Raw genomic sequence first — 21,566 nt, forward strand, 5'->3', positions numbered from 1 at the left:
CATCCTGTTCTGGTCAGGTGCAGAGGTTCAAAGACAAAGAATGACCTTGGCTTTCTAGAAAGAATATTGTTATGGCTACATATCATCTCACTCCCATTTTCCCACCATAGAAAATGCATAGTAGAATGATAGAAAGTGTGACACAAGCAATATTGCCCACTTACATTTCAGGATGACACCCCTGTACGCCGAGTTCTCTTCTAGATCTTCTTCCAGGGCCACGGTTGAGGATTTCGTTCTCCTGGTTCCCAATAATCTTGGTTGGGAGGTTGATGGTTCCCAGCCAAATGTTGATGGCCCTCAATCCCAGCCTCCATGCTCTGACCCAGCTCCCCAAACGTAACAAAACCCTCTGACATAAACACAAAAGATTCTTTTATTAGGAATGCCGGCAGTCCCGGCAAAACGTTTCTCTCTCACCGCAGGTTGATAAATCTGTCCGGCAGGGAGATGAATAGTTGTCTGCCACACCTATTCATCTCCGCCCCCTGCCTTTTATCCCCAGAGCTCAAGTGGGGCTTCGCTAGCAGAGGTGGCTCTTCTTTCCCAAGGACCAGCCCATACATTTCCACTGCTCTCCTCTCCCCTCTGTCTTCTGCACACCAATTCATCTCTGCCCCCTGCCTTTTATCCCCAGAGTTAGAGTGGGACTTCACTAGCAACAGTGGCTCTTTCTTGCCAAGGACCGGCCCATAGATTTCCACTGCTCTCCTCTCCTTCTGTGCATCTGCGTGTCAGGCACTGGATCCAGCTGTTCCTCCTCTTCCTCATCAGCCACCTCCAGACCTGGGGGCTGTTGACTCGCCATCTGAGTGTTGACAGATGGCCCAGTCTCCACCTCTCTCCTTCTCTCCCTCTCTCCCTCTCCCTCTCCCTCTCCCTCCCTCTCTCTCTCTCTCTCTCTGACAGCTTCATCCCTCTTCCCCCTTGGAGCTCCCAGGTTGTCCTGATGCTGACCCAGATTCCTCCTCCTCCTCCTCCTCCTCCTCCTCCTCCTCCTCCTCCTCCTCCTCCTCCACCACCACCACCACCACCACCACCACCACCACCACCTCTGATTCGGCTGCTGGAGGGGATGGTGACTCACAGGCTACAGTACTGCATGAATCTTCTAAACTTCCAGAAGTGTTTTTCTCCTCTGCTATCCCTTGAACTCTGCCCATTTTCCCCCCAAAGCACTGTTTCCTAAAAGGTCTCACTAAGGATTAGGTCTACCTTGCTTCTCTAACACCAAGACAAATCCTTCTTCCACCATCATTAAAACATCTCCTTCACTACCTCTTCCTGACCCTTCTGGGCTGCCTTCATCGTTCCTCTCCCCAACCCCTCAAATTATCCCCCACAAATGGAGAAGGCTTCCGATTCCCTCTTCTTGCTGAGGCCAGCTGTTTTTCCATCCGAGCGCTTCGTCTCCATTACTCCATTATTTTCCTCTTAATTTCCAGAATGTAGCTTTGATAACAGTTTTCACAACCGAGTTAATGAAACATGCTTAGCATTCAAGGATCACCCTTCCCAGCCCCACCACCACCCCTCCCTCTTCCCTTCCTCACCCGTCCACCAGTCACTGGAGCTTGTAACCCACTTTTTCATCCATTTAAATTAATTAATGCACTGAAATAAAACAAGACTATCTAAGGGTGGCCCATCCATCATAACAAAATGAAGGGAGATTTAAGCTTCAGGGTTTGCCCCCCCCCCTCCCCGGTTGAATCATTTCGCTCTTCTCTTGGTCCAATTCATTTCCATGAAACTTGCCCAGGAAAATGCCTTGAGACAGATATTAATTAGGGAAGTCAAAAACTTACATTGCGGGATCCTTCTGCATTTCTGAGCCAAGGTGGCGCAGTGGTTAAATGCAGCACTGCAGGCTACTGCTAGATCAGCAATTCAGCGGTTCAAATCTCACCGGCTCAGGGTTGACTCAGCCTTCCATCCTTCCGAGGTGGGTGAAATGAGGACCCGGATTGTTGTTGGGGGCAATATGCTGACTCTGTAAACCGCTTAGAGAGGGCTGAAAGCCCTATGAAGCGGTATATAAGTCTACTGCTATTGCTATTTCAAAGCCATGGTGGCGCAGTGGTCAGAGTGCAGTACTGCAGGCTATTTCTGCTGCCTGCCGGCTGCCTACAAATTGGCAGTTCAAATCTCACCAGCTCCAGGATGACTCAGACTTCCGTCCTTCCGAGGTGGGTAAAACGAGGACCCAGATTGTTGGGGGCAATAGGCTGACTCTGTAAACCGCTTAGAGAGGGCTGTGAAGCAGTGTGAAGCAGTATATAAGTCTGCTGTTGCTTGGGAAGAGAGGGAGGGAGGAAGGAAAGGAAGGATGGAAGGAACAAAGGAAAGAAGGAAAGAAGGAAGGAAGGAAGGAAGGAAGGGAAGGATGGATGGATGGATGGAAGGAAGGAAGGAAGGAAGGAAGGAAGGAAGCCATAGTGGCACATTTGTTACAATGCAGTGTTGCAGGCTAACTCTGTCCACTGCCAGGAGTTCGATCCTGCCTGGCTCAAGGTTTACTCAGCCTTCCATCCTTCCGAGGTGGGTAAAACAAGGACCCAGATTGTTGGGGGCAATAGGCTGACTCTGTAAACCGTTACAGGGGGCTGTGAAGCCGTGTGAAGCAGTATATAAGTCTGCTATTGCTTGGGAAGGAAGGAGGGAGGGAGGAAAGAAAGGAGGGAGGAAGGAAGGAAGGAGGGAGGGAGGGAGGGAGGAAGGAAGGAAGGAAGGAAGGAAGCCATAGTGGCACATTTGTTACAATGCAGCATTGCAGGCTAACTCTGTCCACTGCCAGGAGTTCGATCCTGACCGGCTCAAGGTTTACTCAGCCTTCCATCCTTCCGAGGTGGGTAAAATGAGGACCCAGATTGGTGGGGGCAAGAGGCTGACTCTGTAAACCGCTTAGAGAGGGCTGTGAAATACTGTGAAGCAGTATATAAGTCTGCTATTGCTTCGGAAGGAAGGAGGGAGGGAGGAAAGAAGGGAGGGAGGGAGGGAGGGAGGGAGGGAGGGAGGGAGGAAGGAAGGAAGGAAGGAAGGAAGGAAGGAAGCCAGAATGGCGCATTTATTACAATGCAGCATTGCAGGCTTGCGCAGAGGCATTGTGCCCGCTCACGAGTGCGCCTGAACCAGTAGTAAAAAAATTAGCAACCCACCTCTGGTCTATGACAATTCGCCACGGCCAGCCCGCCCTGGGAGCCCTCGTCGTAGGACAAGAGTTATCCTAATATCAAAGAAATGGGGGAATAGAATCACTAAAGAAAGGGAGCAAAAGGAGGGACGGAGTGAAATGTACATGACGAAGATTAAAATATTTATTTTAAATAATTCAGTCGAATGGTTAAATTATCCCGCGGCGAGCTGGCCGTGTCGACTTAGCTGCAGTGAGTTGTCCCATTCCCCTTGATCAATAAACATCCTGCTCTTCCTTTAGGGCAGCGTTTCTTCAACTTGTCAGTTTTAAGATTTGTGGACTTCAACTCCCAGAATTCCCCGGCTGGGGAATTCTGGGAGTTGAAGTCCACATATCTTACAGTTGTCAAGTTTGAGACACTCTGCTTTAGGCCTCCGCTTCTCTATTGCCATCTATCATAGGCCCCATTACTCTAAACCTTCCATGCCGGCAACTTCACTCTTTCTTTTTCTCCTTCTTTCTTTCTTTTTAATTTATCGCTAGGACTGTCGTCCCCAACTAGGAAACTCCAAAGCACGCCTTCTCCACTCCCCCTCTCCCAATAATCTCTGCATTTCTCTGTTTCAAAGGAATCTCTTTTTTTTTAATACCCTCAAGGTATAATTATATGATTATTTTTTTCTTCTCCTTCTTCTTAAGAGTATTAGCGCCACTCTTCCTGGGAAGCGATAGATCTTAAAAGGCATCAAACAGCCGGATCTGTCAATTTTTAAAAACAGGACTTAAACCCTCCAGAGCCTATCGACAGGGCATTCCACTCCCAATTGCCAGAGGTTTGCACTAGCAAATTCAATCTCTTGAGGAACATCAAGTGTCTCCCACCCAGGAGGTTAAATTTGTTCAAGCAAATAGGACACCCTCTTGATCACAAATTTCCAATACTTCAGTGGCCAAATTAGAGCTACTGTAAGTAGAATTCATGGGACGTGGTGGCTCAGTGGCTAAGACACTGAGTATGTCGATCAGAAAGGTTGGCGGTTTGGTAGTTCGAATCCCTAGCACCGCATAATGGAGTGAGCTCCTGTTACTTGTCCCAGCTTCTGCCAACCTTGGAGTTTGAAAGCACGTAAAAAATGCAAGTAGAAAAATAGAGTCCATTGAAGCTCACACTGACTGCTTGAGGGACTCCATCCAGCCACCTCCTTCTCTGCTGTCCCCTTCTTCTTCTTTTGCCCTCCATCGTTCCCAGCATGAGGCTCTTCTCCAGGGAGTCCTTCCTTCTCATCAGGTGGCCAAAGTCTTTGAGTTTCCTCTTCAGGATCCGGCCTTCTAAAGAGCAGCCAGGGTTGATCTCCTCTAGGACTGACCGGTTGGATGGCTTTGCAGTCCTTCTTCTTTTGCCCTCCATCGTTCCCAGCATGAGGCTCTTCTCCAGGGAGTCCTTCTTCCTTCTCATTAGGTGGCCAAAGTCTTTGAGTTTCCTCTTCAGGATCTGGCCTTCTAAAGAGCAGCCAGGGTGGATCTCCTCTAGGACTGATCGATTGGATGGCCTTGCAGTCCAAGGGACTCAATGCAGGAGTCTTCTTCTCCAGCACCAGAGTTCAAAGGCCTCCATTCTTTGGCGCTCAGCCTTTCTTATGGTCCAACCTTCACAGCCAAACATTGCAACGGGGAAAACCATAGCCTTGACTAGACGCACTTTTGTTGGCAGGGTGATGTCTCTGCTTTATAGTCTGCCGTCCAGATTTGCCATAGCTTTCCTCCCCAGGAGCAAGCCTCTTTTAATTTCTTGGCCGCAGTCCTTATTTGCAGCGATTCAGGTAGAGCAGGTAAAATATGTCCCTCTTTCCTACCTCTCCATCCCCATGTAGTAGGAAAGATCTAGATTTCTTTCAAATGCTGAGTTTTTGGTAGAGTTCCTCTCCCGATATTCATCATTCATTTAGAGCTCAACTTGGCTTCCCTGCCCTCAAGGAGAGTCGTCCCCTTCTGCTCTTTTCTGTATCATTTTATCACCGCCGTTTATTCCATTTCAAACATGGACCTAAACCAGTCAGTTCAAAGCAAGGTCTTCGGTTGCCCAGCATGTCTCTCCCCGAGGGCCATTTCTCCCCCCCCGCTTCGTCTCTTCCCCCTGAATGACAAGCAGGTGTCACATCAACAGCTTGTCAGCCTTCTTGTGGCATCTTCGCCCTTCGGACGGCCAGAGCTGTGGTTTTCACCTCCTTAAAAATAAATTTGCTCTTTCACACGGTTCTCCCAGGCTCCTTTCAGGAGGAGTTGAAGGCTCAGCTGCCGACATCGACTGCAGGACACATTTTGCAGCGTGGCCCTCGCCACGCTCACACCCGGGGCGGGGGAAATGGCAACGGTGGCAAGAAGGGCGTAAAAATGGCAGGTTTCCATCAACCTTAGCTCTAAGGTGGAAGGAATTAATCAGTGACGTCCACCCTGTCAGGTCCTGAAGCCGGAGGTGGCTTGACTGACAGCGTGATTCAGCCCACGGCAGCGATTAATTGTCCGTGAAATCGCACTCGTGCATTAGTGCAGCGTCTGTTCTAACACCTGTGTCTCACAGAACCACTGATCTCTCTCTCTCACCCACAGACACACACATACACACACACTCCTGGAAGGATAAAACCTGATGGTAGAGGAGGCCTTGCGAGCTGTAGGAGAAAACACAGGTGGCCCCTGAACTCTTCTTCACAATCCAGGGGTAGCTACAGGGGTGAGATCAACTTACCTTCGCTACCGGTTTGCAAATGTGAGCGCTTGCTTCACTGACCCGTGCCACCTCCATGAATGCACAGCAGAGGTGGGTTGGTACCGGTTCGCACCGATCCATACGAGTAGGTACTGTAGTAACTCAGCTGGCCACGCCCCTGAACCGGTTCTATCAGCAGCGCCATCTTGCAGATGCACAGAAGCAATTTTTTTACTACTGTGCATAGCACGCATTGAGCATCACACGCTCAAAGCACGTCCCTGAGCGAACCAGCCGTAGAAGGAACCGGAACCCACCCTGATTCACAGGACCATCTCTGCATTTGCAGAGCATCAGAAACAGGACGTCTGGGCGGGTAGGTGGAGCCTCCAGCCACTACCTGGATAGAAGCAGCTGAATTGCATCACTGGGTAGCTATATAGAAGCCATGCATCCTGTCCTACTTCTCCCGTTAAGAGTCAAAATGATAGGCTGGAAAGCTAAATTATGGTAAAGATTAATGAGTTAACAGAAGCATATATTACTCCCTGCAGAAAAGAGAAGCAGAGATGATCAAATCGATTCTTTTATCCAAAGAAGAGAATAGATCTAACTTCGTTTCTATTTGGAAATTGCTTCTAGATTCTGTGGGGGTGGGAAATGACATTTTGATTTTCTTTTTGTTAACTGTGGGCTTATGGTTATAGAAACGGTTTGTACACACTGTTGGGTAAAAGCAAAAATTGTGGTTGCAATGTTGTTGCCTTCTACTGTGCTAAAGAGAGTCGGGGGTCGGTGCCTTTTTCTTTCCTTTTCTAGCAACACAACCTGTGTAATGATAGTGGTTTTTTTTTTTTTCCAAGTAAGCAGTTATTCCCTTTAATCTCCTCTTTCCAAATAAATGTGGCCAATCCAAGGCTATAGGAAAAGCAGACAAGGGGACAGATGTTTCTAAACAGAAAAGCAATTGAAAGCAATTCTCTTGCAACCCCATAACCAGCTGGGCTGCATCTCACAGTACATTAAGCAAGAATTGATGGGGAGTAACGGCACCTATTTTAGGGGGGCGTGTGATTTACCAGGGCAAGCTTTCTTTTCCCTCGACATTAAAGCAAAAAAGCATTCCTTCAGTTATTAGTCTCCTGAATGTAAGCCTCCTGGTCATAATACACCAGCCAATCTGGAGAATCCAGAAAAGACCTCCCTCGTGCTCCGAGGGGTAGATCTAGAAAAGCAAAACCGCCTTTTCCAGAATCGTTTTCCAACATTCTGGGATGAATCCCTTGGAGGGGGGAAATTCGTTGCGATAGCTTGCTTTGATGGAAAGGTGCACTGATTTTCAGAAAGAATTGCATTGCTGTCTTGAGAATTCAACCCTTTGATGGGGAAAAGGAAGTTGGATGGAAGAGAGAGGAAGGAAGGTGGGAAAGAAGGAAGGAAGGATAGATAAGAGTAGAGTAGAGTAGAGTAGAGTAGAGTAGAGTAGAATTCTGTATTGTCCAAGTGTGATTGGACACACAAGGAATTTGTCTTTGGTGAAGGAAGGGAGGGAGGGAGAAAAGGATGGAAGGAAAATAATAGAGGGAGGAGGAAAGGGAGAGGGGGGGAGAGAAGGAAGGAAGGAGAGAAGGAAGGAAGGAAAAGAATAGAGGGAGGGAGGAAGGAGACAGGGAGAGAAAGAAGGAAGGAGAGAGTGAGAGAAGGACGGAAGGAAAAGAATAGAAGGAAGGAGAGAGGGAAGAGAAAACGGAGGGAGGGAGAGAGGAAGGGAGGGAGGGAGCCATAACAACATGTGTGCTTCATGTGAGTTTTGACACAAAATTCTGGCACGAGATCACTTTGTAGGATGGACCTAAAGTAGCAGGACATTTTTTTCTCCATGGATGGTCAGAAGAAAGAGAAGATGGACCATACCTGAATCTCATTTGGAAAACTCAGCATCGGCCTCAGGACCCATATGATAAAAGAGGATGCCTTAGCAAGAAACCAAGAACGTCCCAAAGATCCTTTTTTCCAAAAAGCAACCAGACTTTCTTGGGGGTTTTTTCCCTTGAAAATGTTTCGCTTCTCCTCCAAGAAGCTTCTTCAGTTCTTCAGCTTCTTGGATGAGAAGCCAAAACATTTTCAGAGGGGGGGAAAAACCCCACCAAAAATTGCCCTGTTGCCTTTTGGAAAAGAAAAAAAAACCCACCTTTGGGACACAACCATGACTGTGCATCTCCGCTGACGTCAAACCAAGGCAGCACTTCTCCACCATGGCAACTTCAAGATGTGTGGCCTTCAGCTCCTACCATTCTCCAGCCAGCTCTAAGAGTTCCTGTTCAATAGCGGTATCCAATTGCCTTGAAAGAAATCTGAAGAGCAGAAGAGGTTCAGGTCAAAACGTAAACCGGCTGCTAGCAGAACTGTGATAGATTTTTCTCCCAGACAATTGGAATTCTCTTCACACACACACACACACAACTGACAAGTGGTTGTTCTTGAACCATAGCAACGATTTCTGGAAGCTTTCCACAACCGGAAAGTTGTCTTTATCAAGGGTGAGAAGGATGCCGCCCACCCACAACCCCAATTTGGAATTCTCCTCCCTATCTCCTCCGACCGCCCTCTCTCTCTCGCAAGAATCTCCCGTTTGTTTATTTCTTTGCAAGTGTTTTGAACTCCCGGCTCTCTCGCTACCTCTCTGTCCTCTGCCTCTCGAAGTAAATAAAACTCTCGGCTTCCTTTATTACCTTGTAAAATCATTTATTAAAAGCTCCGTCTTTTATTTGATCCTCGGCGTTCCACACAGAGACCCATCCCGACCGCCGAGGGGGTGGCATTTGGCTGGATTTATGATCAGCGGCCGGCAAATCCACAGTGAATTTGCAGGGGAGAAATTATCTGCTCCCTCGTGAGGTTGCGTGGCTAAAAGGTGGCTGGGGTTTTCCGTTCCCAGCCCGCCGCCTCAACGTTGGGGGCTTGCCAAATATCATCCTCAAACAACAGGCAGCGGAGAGCGTATTAATCACTGTCAACCGGTGCTCAGAACCCAGTACCTTTTTGGTCTGAAATTTATGGGCAGCCAACTTTAGAGACACACGAATCAGGTTTTTCTGCTACTGCAAAATCTCTGCATCAAGAACAGGTAAAGGACTACAAGAGAAAAGGATTCGAGGTAATTAGTTTCAAGTCCAATGAAAGGTTATTTCAGGGGTTTTAGAAAGCACTTCATGGACCTCCGTAGTCTCTTGATTATTTATTTATGTATTTGTGAGGTCCCTGGTAATCTCCAAGCTGGGTGATGTTCTTGCAGACATTTCATTACCTGACTGGGTAACATCATCAATGCTAGAAGGGAGTGGCTGGACGGGACAAGCTTCAAAAGAAATCCAGTTATTTATTAGGAGCAACATGTTAGCACATTCCCAAGTGACACCAATTCTGACCCACCTAATTTATGGCCCAATTATGACCCTGTTTCCCCCCTCCCCCCAGAGTGTGTCATAAATCATATTCTCCAACAGAGCACTTGAACGGAGCGGGCTGTCAAGATCACTCCCCCTCTGGCTGCTGCGGGTAACCTGGGATACAGCCTTGAGAAAGATATGCCTGGAATGTGCTTCTATTTCTGGCTGCCATGCTGCTTCATCAGTGTCTTATCCCCCTTTCCTATGGCAACTCGACAGCAGGCCAAGGATGCTTTGCGAGTTGACAGTGGGGCTTGATTTTATTTTTATATACTAGCTCACCCTGCCAGAGTTGGTGGAAATGTTCTTGGTGGTTTCTTGATTAGGTTGTGGTTTATCGTTAGTTTGTTTGTCTGCATTGGTAACTCCTTAAGTACAGTATTGTTTACTTCTTGATTGTTGGCTAATGAAGGAGTCTCAAAAATTGACAACTTTATTAACAGATTTTTTTATTATTTTTTCCCTTCTACAACACCTTACAGTCATTACATCAACATTGTTGTGTCATCATACCTGTACATGTATATAATATTTCGCTTCTATATTTACACAGCTTTATACAAAGTTCTATATATATTTATATATATTGCTTTTTGGCTTAATTAATTTTATTCTTGTTTTGCAGCTATTTGTACCAATTGTTCCAAATTTCATAATATTCCGACTCTTCTTTATCTTTTCATTTCAGTGTTAATTTGTCCATCTCTGCACAATCCAAAGGTTTTTTTAATCACTAATTCGTCCGAGGGGGAATTATTTTGTTTCCAGCATTGGGCAAATGCTATTCTAGCTGTAGTTAGCAGATGTGTTAATATGTACTTAATTTTCTTTGTATATTTCCCTTTGATTATTCCCTGTAGAAAGATTTCGGGTTTGTATTTATCTGTTCTCCTGTAATTTCTTGCACCCATTTCCAAATTTTTGTCCAATATTTTTGTGTTTCCGGGCAGGTCCACCATATGTGATAATTGACAACTTAAAGCCCTGTGGACCTCAAGTCCCAGAATTCCTCCAGCTGTGAGAGTTGTGAGAGTTGAAGTCCACAAGCCTTACAATTGCCAAGTTTGGACACCCCTAGCTTAATCTCTGCTCATAATGAAGTTGGGGTACGCCCGTGTGAAATGATCAGAAGGGGCCACCCAAACTCCTCATTCTTTGCTGCTTTTGCAGATGAAGGCGTGTGGGACCTGTTTGTGAAGAACATCCCACGGGGCGCTACATCCCACACGGTCAGCCTGGACCAGTTGAAAGAAGGAGTAAGCTACCAGTTCCGGGTGGTGGCGGTGAATGAGTTTGGATACGGAGAACCCAGCGCAGCTTCTGTAGCCATCTCAGGTTGGTAAACTCACCATTCCCTTGAACACGTGGAGAAGTCTTCATTGATGCAAGATTGACATCGGGACACTCCACTTGCCTCCAGAAGTTGTGGGTGTTCCAACACTGGAGGGTTTTAAAGAAGAGATTGGAGCCAGCTGGTCTTTGGGTTTCTGGTGCTCTGACACATGGGTGCATTTGTCAGCGTTCCAAGTATCATGCAGAATTAAATCAGAGTCCAAGGCAAAATGATCCTTTTTGTTCCAATTTAATAAGACAGACATCTTAGGCACATCTGTGTTAATCCCAATACTGGAAATGACATCAGAATCCCACCCAGTTAAAAGTTCATGATCTTGTCCCCACACCCACAATCCATCACGTGGTCCAATCTTCTTCTTCCACGCTGGCATCCACGCCCAGCTTCTTCCGGTCAGGTGTGAAAGTGCGGAGACAAAGGATGACCTTGACTTCTAGCAAAGAATGAAAAACAATACATTCCACAATCCTACTCCTTTCTATTCCCCCCTCCCATCGACTATACTTAAAGAAACAGCATAATGAAATAAGAGAAAGTGTGGCAGGCCAAAATTCTAAAAGGAATATAAATGCAGGCCTGACAGCATTCCTATTTGGGCACTCGGTGCGGAAAAGTTTCGCCATCACTGGACTAGATAGAAGACCTCCAAGGTCCTTTCCAACTTTGTATTCTCTTCTTCTGTAGAAGAGCAGACAGGTCACTGTGGAGTTTCTGTGAGTCCCTCTCATGCTTGCCCTCTAAAATAAGTCCATGTTCTCAAAGGGATGAAAGAGATGCCTGAAAGAGATGAGTTGGGGCAAAAATAAGTGTCCCAGAGCTCATCCCTCAACCGGTTGATCCTTCTTCCCTACAGCTCACACAGGATCGCCTTTCTACGAAGAGTGGTGGTTTTTGCTGGTGGTGGCCCTCTGCAGCCTCATCCTCATCCTGATGGTCATCTTCGCATTGGTCTTACACAACCAGACTAAGAAGTACCGAGACAACAGCACAGGTGGGTTGTCTCCTCCATCCCCCTTTGTAGCCTTGGAGCCTCAGCCTCTGACAAACTAGAAAATAATATTTCCTAACCAAATCCTTGGGCCTCCTGGTTTTGTCCCGGGAGGACTGATCCCTGCCTCCAATACTACACAACGCCCTTGGGTCCTACGCAGGGGTGAAATCCAGCAGGTTCTGACAGGTTCTGGAGAACCGGTAGCGGAAATTTTGAGTAGTTCAGAGAACCAGTAGTGGAAATTTTGAGTAGTTCAGAGAACCAGTAGTGGACATTTTGAGTAGTTCAGAGAACCAGTAGTGGAAATTTTGAGTAGTTCAGAGAACCAGTAGTGGAAATTTTGAGTAGTTCAGAGAACCGGTAGCAGAAATTTTGAGTAGTTCAGAGAACCAGTAGTGGACATTTTGAGTAGTTCAGAGAACCAGTAGTGGAAATTTTGAGTAGTTCAGAGAACCAGTAGTGGAAATTTTGAGTAGTTCGGAGAACCAGTGGCAGAAATTTTGAGTAGTTCAGAGAACCAGTAGTGGAAATTTTGAGTAGTTCAGAGAACCAGTAGTGGAAATTTTGAGTAGTTCAGAGAACCAGTAGTGGACATTTTGAGTAGTTCAGAGAACCAGTGGCAGAAATTTTGAGTAGTTCAGAGAACCAGTAGTGGAAATTTTGAGTAGTTCAGAGAACCAGTGGCAGAAATTTTGAGTAGTTCAGAGAACCGGTAGTGGAAATTTTGAGTAGTTCAGAGAACCAGTGGCAGAAATTTTGAGTAGTTCAGAGAACCAGTAGTGGAAATTTTGAGTAGTTCAGAGAACCAGTGGCAGAAATTTTGAGTAGTTCAGAGAACCAGTAGTGGAAATTTTGAGTAGTTCAGAGAACCAGTAGTGGAAATTTTGAGTAGTTCAGAGAACCAGTAGTGGAAATTTTGAGTAGTTCAGAGAACCAGTAGTGGAAATTTTGAGTAGTTCGGAGAACCAGTAGTGGAAATTTTGAGTAGTTCGGAGAACCAGCAAATGCCACCTCTGGCTGGCCCCAGAGTGAGGAGGGAATGGGGATTTTGCAGTATCCTTCCCCTGCCACACCCATCATGCCACGCTCACAGAACCGGTAGTAAAAAAAATTGAATCTCACCACTGGTCCTACGTTTTATCAGACGAAATTCCAGCGCGTTGAAAATAGCATCCTTGCCTTGCGTGCTTCATCCCAAGCGCCCGAGTTATTGCCACTGCAGGCTGAAGTGCTTGTTTAGATTCCTCGGGTTGCACTTCTTTGTTCCCGGGCGCCCTTAATAATACCTGCAGGCCTACGCTTCCACCTGTCATCCAACCTAGACTCTTGGCCTCTTTCAGGGAGAGCTTAAATATTTATAGCTCGGCCCCCGTACACTGTTTTCGGAGCTTTGCAAATCAATTTTGTGCCCTTTCCGCCTGAGACACAAAGTCCTTTCAAAAGCTGCCAATAGCACATGCCACTCCAATAACTGGAGTATATGTGTGTGTGTGTCTCTGCGGCAGACACGTTAACTCTTTGAGACTGAAAAATGGGGGGTTCACGCTTCCCCCCCCCGACATACCAGACCTTAGAACAAGCAAGCAGCAAGCAAAATAGTGACATTGACCACTATGGTGTTTGGCACAGGGAGAATGAGATTTTGTTGCCCGGCATTTGTTTATGCCAGTAATAAAAACCCACATGGGAAAACTTTCTTCAGAACTCCACAATTTGCAGTCAAAGATTTATATCCTCTCATTCCCTTTCTCCCCCCCTGCCCCCCAGGAATAAATTCACTTCTAACAAGTGTTAGTAAATCAGCTTTTATTCCGTTGGGATGGGAAATGTTTGAATGGCAGGGCACTTTATCGAGCTAAATGCTATTTTCGATTCCTATGCGCCATGCATAGGCAGCTCTCTCTCTTTCTCTCTCTGTGGACGACAACACAAAAGGGCAGGTCTGTCCTTCACCTTTTCCAGAGGTTGCGCAGCAGGAGAAGTTGTGCAGGAACAACTTTTCTGAAGCAGGGGAAGTTGATAGCAGACCGAGAGCAGTGGTGGGATTCAGCCGGTTCGCACCTATTCGGGAGAACCGGTTGTTAACTTTCTAAGCAGTTCGGAGAACCGGTTGTTGGAAGAAATCTCATTTTGCTTTTTTTCTAACAAGGCTAATCCTGTAAGGAAGGCAGGAAGGAAACATTCTGGTGTTGTTTCTAGATAATCTTTATTGCCCTGCTTACAGAAACTGCCTCTCCACTTAACCCTTATTATAGTGGGACTTTGGGTCCCAAATGGCTCAGACCACAAACAATTTGGATGTTGGCCGAAAAAATCTGCTAAATGTTTCACTCGGGTCACAAACACATCCTCGAGGGCCGAATAAACACAACTGTGGCGATTTCCCCTTCTGCACCAATTTTTGTGTGTGCGCGCATGCGCAGTCACTCTTCCTTCTGGTCATGACCAAATCGGGTGCCAACTGAAGTCCTGGAATTGATTACTATTCTGTGCCCCCCCCCCTCTGCCTCCGACACAGAGCCCTGATCCGAGCCTTCCCCAGACTCCAGGACTGGCCCAGGTTCCTCCCCAACCTCCTCACTGTCCGAATCTGCTGCCAGCTCCACTGGCCACTGGAGGGCCACAACAGGTCTTTTAAGTTTCTCATTTCCACCCAAGTGGGAAAATGGGTCATATCACTTGAGATTGCAAAAGGTGGTGGTGGTGGGGGGGGTGACCTTTCAAACCATTTCATCCATTAGCAAACCAAAAACTTCCTTGAAAGTTAGGAGGGCCCTTCGGGAGAAATTTCTACCTTAGTTTTCAATTTACAGAACAGCATTTTTGTTTCTTTAAAGAACGGCGAAAGAGTGTTCCAAAATATAATTGTGCTCATCCACTCCGAAAGGAGGTCGTGACTTGTTTTACCATCTCTAAATGGTTGTCCCAAGCCTTCCTCGCCCCCAGTCTGCTTCGCCTTCACCATGTTTGATTCCCAATGAATTCAGCGGAAGTAATTCTTCAAGTGAACACGAGCAGATGCAGGCTGCGAAGCCGTAATCCTCAAGTTCCTTCCTTGGGGGCAAACCTACCCGAAATCGATGGAGCTTTTCTTTTAAGCTGTCTTGAATGGGGCCATGATTTGAAAGTCTATTCTGTGTTCTTAGGACACCCAAGGTGAAAGGAGCTGCTAAATCTGAAAATATCAGGGCTTTAATCTTTGCTATAGATTCATTGGTTAGATGAAGAAATCCATATGTCCATTGGAAAGAAAAAACAAATGAAAAACACATGTTATATCAAAGGGAAAAAAAAGCATAAAGTCCCCTCAATAAAAACTAAAACTTGCCTGTCAGATTTTTGACTAATACTTTAGTTTTTTTTTTCTTTATTTATTGTCAATCCTGCAACTTTTCTGTGTTCTTCTATTTTTTTTTCCCCTATTAGCTTAGGTCCAGTTTCTAGCGGTTCTTCTAAGATAAATACCGGGTCATCTGCAAATGCTTGTAATTTGTATTTTTTTTTCATATGTTTTTATTTCTAAGTCTGGTCTAATACTTCTGTTTAACACTTCCAATAACAAATTTGCAGGATGTGTTGTCCCACCGTCTCCTGCTGCTTATGTTTCTTTATTTAAAAAAAATGATTATTGTAGGAGAAGAGCAGGTAGAGTTGGGGGTGGAGTTAAGTGTGTCGCTAGCTTAGCATCCTTATGTTGCCACAAATGTTCCAGATTCAGCCCTACTTGAATTCCACTGACCCTTATCTAGTGCCTATTTAGTGCTGATCATTGCTAAATATTTGTATGTAGGCATGAGCAATAAATCAGCTTAACTGGAATGTGATGCATGGGCCTGATCCTTTGTGCCTCACAGTTATCTCAAAAATGATGGGTTTTTTTTCCCCTCCCTCTGTTTTCACCCAGAGCCAGAGAAGGGTCTACGCCTTCGCTCATTCTGTCGTCATTTGTCCCCAGGAAAAAATGTGTCCGGCGTGGAAGAGACGGTCACTCTGGACAATGGGGGGTTTACATCTCTGGAGCTCAACAGCAGGCATCTCAATGTCAAAAATACTTTCTTGAAGAAGAACGGAACCAGGTGAGGTGGCACCAGAGGAATCCAGGCAGACACCCAGTTGGGATAGGCTCTAAGTCACAGTGGGGCAGTGGTTAGAATGCAGCCTCATTTCTCACCGTCAGGAGTTCGAACCTGACTGACTCCAGGTTGACTCAGCCTTCCATCCTTCTGACGGTCTGTAAAATGAGGACCCAGATTGTTGGGGGCAAGAGGCTGACTCTGTAAACCAGTTAGAGAGGGCTGTGAAAGCACTGTAAAGCAGTATATATCTAAGTGCTAAGAGGGAGGGAGGGAGGGAGGGAGGGAAGGAAGGAAGGAAGGAAGGAAGGAGGGAGGGAGGGAAGGAAGGAAGGAAGGAAGGAAGGAAGGAAGGAAGGAAGGAAGGAAGGAAGGAAGGAAGGAAGGGCAATGGTGGCACAGTGGTCAGAGTGCAGTACTGCAGGCTACTTCTGCTGACTGTCGGCTGCCAGCAGTTTGTCAGTTCAAATCTCACCGGCTCAAGGTTGACTCAGCCTTCCGTCCATCCAAGGTGGGTAAAATGAGGACCCAGATTGTTGGGGGCAAGAGGCTAAACCGCTTAGAGAGGGCTGGAAAGCACTGTGCAGCAGAATATTCGTCTAAGTGCTATGGCTATTGCTATTGCTTAGTTATGCATATTCTCTTGGAAGGGTGGGATGATTTTTTTTTTTAAAAAAAAACCCTCTTTCCAGCCCTCTCTAAGCTCGGGAGCACAGCTACATGCGAAGGCTCTGTCTTCTTTGCACTGCAGTGGCAATTCACAGCTTGCATGTATGGCTTCCTTCTCCCCTGCGGCAAAACGTCTACCGCAGCTGAGTCGCATCTGAGAGTCTTGGGTCAAGTCAAACGAAGTGCTGTCTCTGGCATTGTCTGCAGGACTGTAACAAGCCACCATTCTCTCATGCAAGGATGGGGAACTATGGCCCTTCCATGACTTGGGGGCTTCAACTCCCAGAATTCGGTTCCACCACAAAACCGCGGTAGACTAAAGCGCGCTCGACGAAAGCGCGTACCTGACGTCATCACAGCGCGACGAAAACAGCACGCTGTGAGCGGTAAAGTTAAAATTAACGCGAAAACCTTACCCTAACCCCCCAAACCTAACCCTAACCCTAAACCTAACCCTAAACCTAACCCTTAACCTAACGCTAAACCTAACGCTAACCCTTAACCTAACCCTAAACCTAACCCTAACGCTTAACGTAACCCTAACCCTAACCCTAACCCTTAACCTAAACCTAACCCTAACCCTTAACCTAAACCTAACCCTAACCCTAACCCTAACCCTTACCTTTACGTGAATCGGCTTGCTTTAAAAGCGCTTTTTAAAGCGCCCTTTTTTCTCCGCGGTCGTATTTGTCGCGCTGCTGATGACATCAGGTACGCGCTTTAATCGGGCGCGCTTTAGTGGACCGCGATTTTGTCGTGCCACACAGAATTCTGGCTGGCTCAGGAATTCTGGGAGTTTGAAGTCCACCAGTGATAAAAAAGGGTCATCGTTCCCCGTCCCTGCTCCAGGCCTGACCTCTTGATCTTGTCGAGCATGACAGGAAGTTGAGTTTAAGCTGTTTTTAACTTTCCCGTCGAGACGCTCAAAACCCGGTCAACTCTGTGAACATTTGGTGAATCATCTGAATGACTCTACAAAGGTGGAAAAAAGGACACCGATTTCTATTATGATGCATGCACCACGCAGCGTCGCAAGAGATGGGAAAGCTTGATTGCATGACATTGATAAGCATCCAGCCATATAAATATAAATGAAATTAGGGAGTTTGCGGGAGGGAAAACCACAGTGGCGTTCAAGAAATTTCTTCCTCTGACTTCAGAGGAAGGGGCAAATTCTCTTTGCAGAAATATTTTGAAGTTGTGGATAGATATATGAGGGGGTCCTGGTGTTCTCTGAGCTTGGCTGCTTTCCTGCAGCTGTTTCATGACCCAGCTAGGTAACAGCATCAGTGCTAGAAGGCAATGGAGAGGAGGAGGAGGAGGGAGAGGAGGAGGAACTGTGGGGTCCTTGGTGTTCTCTGAGCATGATTGTTTTCTTGCAGTGCTAGTGCTATCTATCTGAGGGACTCATAAATCAGCCCAATCTTAATTCCCTTTCCTTTCCTGGTTCCAGATCGCCACCTCGCCCGAGCCCTGGAGGCCTACATTATTCAGATGAGGACATCTGCAACAAGTACAATGGGGCCATCTTGGCAGAAAGCATCGCTCTCACCGAGAAGCCCTTGGACGCTTCAGAGTCGGAAGTGAGTTGTTTGTTCAACGCTGGTTGGAGGAACCCTATTGAAATGAGACAGCGAAGGCTTGCTCAGGATTACTGCTAAATTAGGCAAGTTGCATCAGGGAGTGGTGAAGTAGGATGAAGAGAAAGGGACAATCTTATCTTCAGCCCAGTAGAAGTTCACAGAAGGTCACAAAAGTTCCCCAGAGCTTTTTCTGGCCTCTTGAGAAGGAACGGAACCCAAACCAAGAACCAAAAAAACATTCCAAGATCAAGTATGTAAGTAAGACACAAGAAGGCATCACCAACAGGATCCAAGGTACGCCCCCAACAAAAGAAGACTCTTGATGTTCCTCAAAGTTCCATTTTATTAGAGATGTCCTATTGGCACATCTGGGGAAAACCCGCATCTGGAAGCTTCCCTGGTTTTCCCCACCCAAACGAAAATCCAAGCCCCTGCCCATCACCCACATGTCCATCACATGGTCCCATCAGAGTACCATCCCAACTGGAGATGCCTCCCAGTCACGCCCCTCAAGGCGCAGGGCAAGACGTCCTTGACTCTCTGAGAAAGGAATGTTATTTTGACTATCTCCCCTATTCCATGTAAGCCACCCTTCCATTTTCCCACCGCAGTAAATGTGGCAGGCCGGAAGGCCCAATGCCAAAGATGGTTCCCAGGACTGACAGGGGTTATTCTACTCAACTGGGCCATGGCTTTCCACCTAACCAATCATGGTTTTCGGGGGATAAAGATTGCTCAGGAAATCTTTCTATTGCTCAGTTTGGAAGATTCGCTGCTGTCTCCTTTCGACTCCCATTTTAATCCATTTCCCCATGTAAGGCAATATTATCTTGAAAGCCTCAAGTTGACAAGGCAGAATGACCCCTCCCTGTCCCCCCTCCCACCCTCCCTTCTCAACACAATGCCTGCGTTTCTATCTGCGGATCTGAAAATGCCAGATTGTGAAAGGGAAATGCAATCAATCAAGGCGAATGCCAGGGGCATGTTGATTAGGGACCCCCTGCCTCGTGCTCTGGCAGAGGAGATCCTCCTGGGCTGGAGCTCTGGGAGGAAAAGGCTTTGACAGGTTAGGATACCTCTCCGCAATCCCTCCTCCCCTGAGGAGCTCGGTGGAGCCCTCCTCGGCAACAGGCCACGCCCCCAGGAAGTCCCCTCCTCCCACAGTAAGGTTTACATGAAAAGTCCTGTCTGTGGGGAGGGAGGGGAAGGAAAAGGGGAGGGAGGGAGGAGTGGTGGAGAGAGGAAGGGAAGGAAGGAACAGTGGAGAGAGGAAAGAAGGAAGGAAGGAAGAAATGGAGAAAAGGGGGAAAAGAAAGAAAGGAAGGAGTGATGGAGAGAGGAAGGAAGGAGTGGTGGAGAGAGGACAGGAAAGAAGAAAGGAAGGAAGGAGCAGTGGAGAGAGGACAGAAGGAAAGAAGAAATGGAGAGAGGGAGGAAAAGAAGAAAGAAAGGAGTGATGGAGAGAGGAAGGAAGGAGAGGTGGAGAGAAGAAGGGAAGGAAGGAAGGAGTGGTGGAGAGAGGACAGGAAAGAAGAAAGGAAGGAAGGAGTGGTAGAGAGATGGATGAAAGAAGGAAGGAAGGAGCAGTGGAGAGAGGAAAGAAGGAAGGAAGAAATTGAGAGAAGAAGGAAAAGAAGAAAGAAAGGAAGGAGTGATGGAGAGAGGAAGGAAGGAGAGGTGGAGAGAAGAAGGGAAGGAATGAAGGAGTGGTGGAGAGAGGACAGGAAAGAAGAAAGGAAGGAAGGAGTGGTAGAGAGATGAAAGAAGGAAGGAAGGAGCAGTGGAGAGAGGAAAGAAGGAAGGAAGAAATGGAGAGAGGGAGGAAAAGAAGAAAGGAAGGAAGGAGTGATGGAGACAGGAAGGAAGGAGAGGTGGAGAGAAGAAGGGAAGGAAGGAAGGAGTGGTGGAGAGAGGACAGGAAAGAAGAAAGGAAGGAAGGAATGGTAGAGAGATGAAAGAAGGAAGGAATGAGCAGTAGAGAGAGGAAAGAAGGAAGAAATGAAGGAAGGAAGGTGCGGTGGAGAGGGGAAAGAAGGAAGAAATGAAGGAAGGAAGGAGCGGTGGAGAGGGGAAAGAAGGGAGGGCGATAGAGAGATAAAGAGGGAGAGAGAGAGAGATGCAACCCACCCACCCCCAAGGCAGCCACATTCCTTCACTAACCTGCTTTCCACCCCCAGGAGCATAACAAATTAAAGTTTAATTTGTGTGTATTGTTTAATGGACTGATAAATTGGCCATGCCCACTGGTCACATGACCACCTAGCTTCACCCACCCACCCACCCAGTCTGCCCCCCCCCCCCGAACAGAGTGAGGGACCATGAATTGTTTAAAAAGTTTGGGGGGCCCTCTGCTCTAACCTGACTTGAGAGATCAGGGAGAGCAGCGACGGCAGCAGAAATATTACGAGCTCCGCTCTTTGGCAAGGAGGACGCAGGAAGAAGCTGGGTCGGCCATGGAGGCCCCCGAGAGAGAGAAGATTAATTGTCTTCTCGGCCGTGTTCCACTGAGGTGTCCTCCTGGTCACCTGCCTTTCACCTCTTGTTAATTATCTTTGGCAGCCCGCTGCTTTCTCCTGCCCTCTGACCGAGCCGCTGGGGAGTGACAACATTATCTTGTGATTGCACTCGCAGCGCCTCTGTTCTTCTCCGTGTGACACCCCGGAATTAAAACCTGCCATTACACACGGCGCAATGTTGGCTGGGTCACTTTTGATATTCGTGGCAGGAGCCCCACGTGCCCCAGAGAACGTTAAGACCCAACTCCCGGCCGAGAGGACATCGGTTGGCTGAGCCAAGAGAGAGAGAGGGGAGGGGGGATCGCCCAACGTAGGGCTCCTGTTCTCTCATTAAACCCTTCCCTTGCCCGTGGTGTCAAGAAGGCCATAACCCATAACCATCCCCGAGAGGAGTTTTTGGCACAGACACAATAATGGTTTTGTGACGTTCCCCCCACCCCCCATGAGAAGAGCCGAGGTGGCGCAGTGGTTAGGGTGCAGTACTGCAGGCCACTTCAGCTGACTGTTATCTGCAGTTTCAGGCGGTTCTAATCTCACCGGCTCAAGGTTGACTCAGCCTTCCATCCTTCCGAGGTGGGTGAAATGAGGACCCAGACTGTGGGGGGCGATATATGCTGACTCTGTAAACCGCTTAGAGAGGGCTGAAAGCCCTATGAAGCGGTAGATAAGTCGAACTGCTATTGCTATTGCTATGATCCAGCCCGTCCCTGTTAGACTTTTGATGCTGGCTGGTTTCCCGTGTCTCAGATGTGGAGGAAGTATTGCTCTAGGAAAACCTAAATTGGGAAATCCCGAATCAGATTTCTCTTCTCCATGCTTGGAAACTGAAATCAGTCCGGTTTGAAGGGAAATGCGCGGAGGGAGCTTTGCCCAAGAGAATCCACAGGACTGACAGTGGACAGCAATTCCCCTGCCTGCCTGCTTCTTGGCTCCTTAAATTTTCCACCCCCAAAAAATAATTCTGTCGAAGCCAGGTGTGTGCGAGAGATGGGTGTGTGGCTGTCCCCCGGACCTTGTGTGGGGCTCTTGCATGTTTTGCCCTCCTGTCAAAGTCAACGGTGACATTGGTCAAGCATGTTGGATCCCCT

At 47.4% G+C, this 21,566-nt stretch overlaps 1 protein-coding gene across 1 annotated transcript in view; it reads left to right on the top strand.

Moving 5' to 3' along the window:
* The window catches only part of LOC116517817 (protein sidekick-1-like), a 359,367-nt gene that overhangs the window by 327,955 nt on the left and 9,846 nt on the right, over positions 1-21,566 (top strand). The window contains exons 21-24 of the mRNA XM_032230993.1: positions 10,463-10,627; positions 11,500-11,637; positions 15,593-15,713; positions 17,833-17,962. Of these exons, the coding sequence (XP_032086884.1) occupies positions 10,463-10,627; positions 11,500-11,637; positions 15,593-15,713; positions 17,833-17,962 (554 nt within the window). The remainder of the gene's footprint in view (positions 1-10,462; positions 10,628-11,499; positions 11,638-15,592; positions 15,714-17,832; positions 17,963-21,566) is intronic.

The sequence above is a fragment of the Thamnophis elegans genome, chromosome 14, assembly GCF_009769535.1.
Source record: "Thamnophis elegans isolate rThaEle1 chromosome 14, rThaEle1.pri, whole genome shotgun sequence".
In the NCBI taxonomy this organism is placed as follows: Eukaryota; Metazoa; Chordata; class Lepidosauria; order Squamata; family Colubridae; genus Thamnophis; species Thamnophis elegans.